Source organism: Wasmannia auropunctata, unplaced genomic scaffold (genome assembly GCF_000956235.1).
Source record: "Wasmannia auropunctata unplaced genomic scaffold, wasmannia.A_1.0 LD336111.1, whole genome shotgun sequence".
NCBI lineage: Eukaryota > Metazoa > Arthropoda > Insecta > Hymenoptera > Formicidae > Wasmannia > Wasmannia auropunctata.
The window spans coordinates 3,963,947-3,967,564 of NW_012026779.1; the positions used below are offsets into that span (position 1 = coordinate 3,963,947).

At 45.4% G+C, this 3,618-nt stretch overlaps 1 protein-coding gene across 1 annotated transcript in view; it reads right to left on the minus strand.

Annotated features, from left to right (window-relative positions):
* Positions 1 to 3,618, minus strand: part of LOC105450604 — an 11,698-nt gene that overhangs the window by 5,804 nt on the left and 2,276 nt on the right. Inside the window, exon 2 of the mRNA XM_011690541.1 lies at positions 2,541 to 3,224. Within this exon, the coding sequence (XP_011688843.1) occupies positions 2,541 to 3,224 (684 nt within the window). The remainder of the gene's footprint in view (positions 1 to 2,540; positions 3,225 to 3,618) is intronic.

Below are 3,618 nucleotides of genomic sequence, written 5' to 3' on the forward strand. Positions count from 1 at the left end.
TTGTATTAATCCTTACATTCGTCATAAATTCGAGTTTGGTTTCGAAAATTTTTTCTTGTTATTGATTCGATTAATTCTATATTACATTTAGAATAATAAAATATATATGAAATTTTATTATTAGTTGAACTATATAATTAATTTTGACATGATATATTTATATATCAATCAGTAAATTTTGGATCGACCAATTGCTTTTTTCGTACGAGCAATCGTCGAAGTTTGGATTGACATAGATTCCTATATTACCTGATACTAATCCGTCTAAAGTGATTTATATTCGATTTGAATGATTTAAATCCTTTTTGATATCGTATTTTCGGTGTAGAAATCCCGATCGATTCGGATAATTTTTTTTTATAATCGGTTTTAATCGAACATTTTCGGCAGGGTGCAAGTAATCCTGCATCCAATGGCGCCAGATTTGTTCGTACATGCACCAGCTGCCATCTATTCAATTGATGTGCGTTAATGTCGATCACGGATTTCTCCGGGACGCTGACCAGAGGTCGTCCGATTAAGAAATGACCGGGCGTATGCGCGGACATGTCCGATGGCTCGGCAGTGAGAGCAGTCAGTGGACGCGAATTTAGACATGCCTCAATTTTGCATAATAAGGTGGTGAACTCCACTCGCGAGAGAGTGTGAGGCCCGATTATGCGTTTGAGATGGTGTTTGACTTTTTACATCGGCTTCCCACAGCCCCCTCAAAATAAGGGGCTACTGAAGGAATAAAATGCCAAACGATATTGTCATTGGTGAAAACCCTTCGAAGGTGAGGATCTTGGGTTAGGGATTGGAGAGTTTTTTGTAGTTCGCGATCCGCTCCTTGGAAATTGGTTCATTATCGCTGTAAACGTGCAAGGGAAGTCCACGTTGACTCACAAAACGTTAAAATGTCGCGAGAAATGCAGCTGTTAAATAATCATCGACACATTTGAGATGAATTGCCTTTGTGGCGAAACACATGAAAATTGCTATTATATAATGCTTTGTGGTTTTTTACCCTCGTGCCACATGAGAAATAAGATTAATCGGTCCCGCGTAATCCATCCCAGTGTGAGTGAAGGGCGGAGATTGACTCGAGGGAAAGGAAGTTCTCCCATGCGTTGAGTTTCCGTTTTCGCCTTATGCCGGGTACAGACCACGCAAGACCGAATATGAGCTTTGATGAGAGACCGAGCAGACAAAACCCAGTAACGCTGTCGCAGCGTTCGTAAGATAAGCTGGATCCCGCCACGAAGCGAGAGCTTGTGTGCTCGATTAAGAGTCGAGTTACTCGATGGTCCGATAGAATTATTGGATGTTTTTCATTATAGTCGAGCGGGGCGTTCTGGAGCCGCTTGCCAAGCCGAATTACTGAATCCTTTCCCACGAAAGGAGTAAGCGTGTACAAGGGATTTGATTTGGGAATCGACGAGCCGCAACACAGGGCTTTCAATTCGTTGGAGAAATGCGATAATTGAACTAAACGAATCCAAAATTTCTCAGTTTCTTGAATCTCGGGAACGAATAATTCGGATTAAGGGAGATGGTTTTTTCTTATTTCTAAGATTATTAATAAAGCGCTAAATATACGCGGTTACCCGGACAAGCGAAGTCCACGAAGAGTAGTCGTCAGGGAGAGCCCACGTAGAAACCGTAGCTACGTGTTGAACCAAGGACCGGGTGGCTTCCATTAAGGCTGTTCCGCATCCGGCATCGGTCTGGGGTGGCGGAGTGTTCCTCGGTCAGAGAGATGCGGATTTGCAAAATCCGGAGGGCCTGATCACCACAGCGGATGATGCTCCAGGTCCAGGTGATGGGCAGACTTCAGGAGGCACAATCCGCGGGGTTATCTTTGGATTCAACATAATTCCATTTAAGAGCTGGTAGAGCGGTTTAAATGGTAGACACCCGATTAGCGACGTAAGGTTTCTGTTATATGCGTTTTGTAATTGCCGCGTTGTTGCGAAACGTCTGAGTCGTCCGAATCCTGGCGGAGCAGAACTCAGGACGTATGGAATAGAGAGTGGGGAAACGAGCTCCGATCCGTAACTGAAGCACATCACTCGGGGGAGAAGGATACGGCACTCCGAACTGCACACACGTGTCTCGAACCGACTAACTATATTAAGAATATATACTTTTTGTTATATCAAGAATATCTTGGCTACGATTATTGGCACCTCTCTACTCCGGACTCCTTACATACACAACAGTTTCCATTTTGAAGGGTGTTGTGTAAGCCACGCGAGGACGACTATGAAGTCTGTCCAGCCGTAAAGAGGGGCCTGCGGAAGCTGTAAGGAATTCTGAACCCATTTCAGCAAGCGACTTAGCAACACAATTGCGTTTAATTTCAGTTGCGGGATGCTTATTATTTTGAGGGGGATTACCTTAGTTTTGGCAGCGAGGAGGACGTTCGAGGCGTCGCCCTCAGTGCGTCGGACGCGTAAATAAGCTACAGCGGTGTACGCCCGGCTGGATGCGTCGACGAATCCGTGAATCTCGAGGTACGTGATGTCTCGATGCGTTCCCGTCCAGCGGGGAATTCTCACATTGTGGAGGGTAACTCCGCGCAATATTTTGACCAGCGATGACGAATCTCTTCCGGCAGGGCGGCGTCCCACTCAACTTTGGCGAGCCACAACTCTTGTAACAGGATTTTGGCTGAAATCACGATTGGAGAGGCCCAGCCTAATGGGTCAAATAACTTAGCCACGAAGAAGAGGATGGATCGTTTGGAAGGTGTAGGGTTCTTATAGGGCGCAACGATAAATCGGAAGGAATCTTCGAGGGGAAACCAGGAGAGACCTAAAACTTTGAAAGAGTCGTCATAAGAGAGCGAATGATTAGAGAGCTCCTGGTGATCAGGTGGGATGTCCTGTAGTAATTTCATCGCGTTAGTCGTCCACTTTCGCAATTGAAATTCGCCTCGATCCATTAACGCGATGAGTTGTTCACGAGTTTCGTTGAGAGTTTCGATATCGTCCGCTCCGAACAGGGTATCATCAACGTAAATGACCTTGTCGAGAATTTGGACGGCTTTGGGAAAGGCTTGACCTTCATTTGATGCGAGCTGGCGGAGGACATGGCGAGATAGGGGGCACATGCGAACCCGTAGATCACCGTTAGCAAGCGGTAGTGCTGAACCGAAGGGCTGTCGGGAAGTTTCCAGAGAATTCGTTGGTAGTCGGTGTCGTTGCGATGAACTAAAATCTGACGATACATTTTTGCTATGTCTGCCGTGTGAATGTACTGAAACTGTCTCCAACGTAAAATTATCGTGGCGAGGTCTTGTTGGGGTTTAGGGCCAACTAACAAGTGATCATTTAAAGTAGTGCCGTTATACGTTTGACAAGAGGCATTAAACACTACTCGTAGTTTTGTTGAATTGCTGTCTAGTCGCAAAACCGCATGGTGAAGAATGTACACTGATGACGTGTTGCGACAGAGCTCCTTTTCGGAGAGACGCCGGGTCTCTTAACGCGAGCCGTCGCGTTGCGACACCCGAGATTTTGAGATCTCAATAACGGTCGAACCGATTAAGTTCTAACTAGATTTAATCGATAGCTTGGGTTCGATTTATATAATGAAAGTATGTTTATTTTTTTCTACATGTCCTACGAGCGGAGA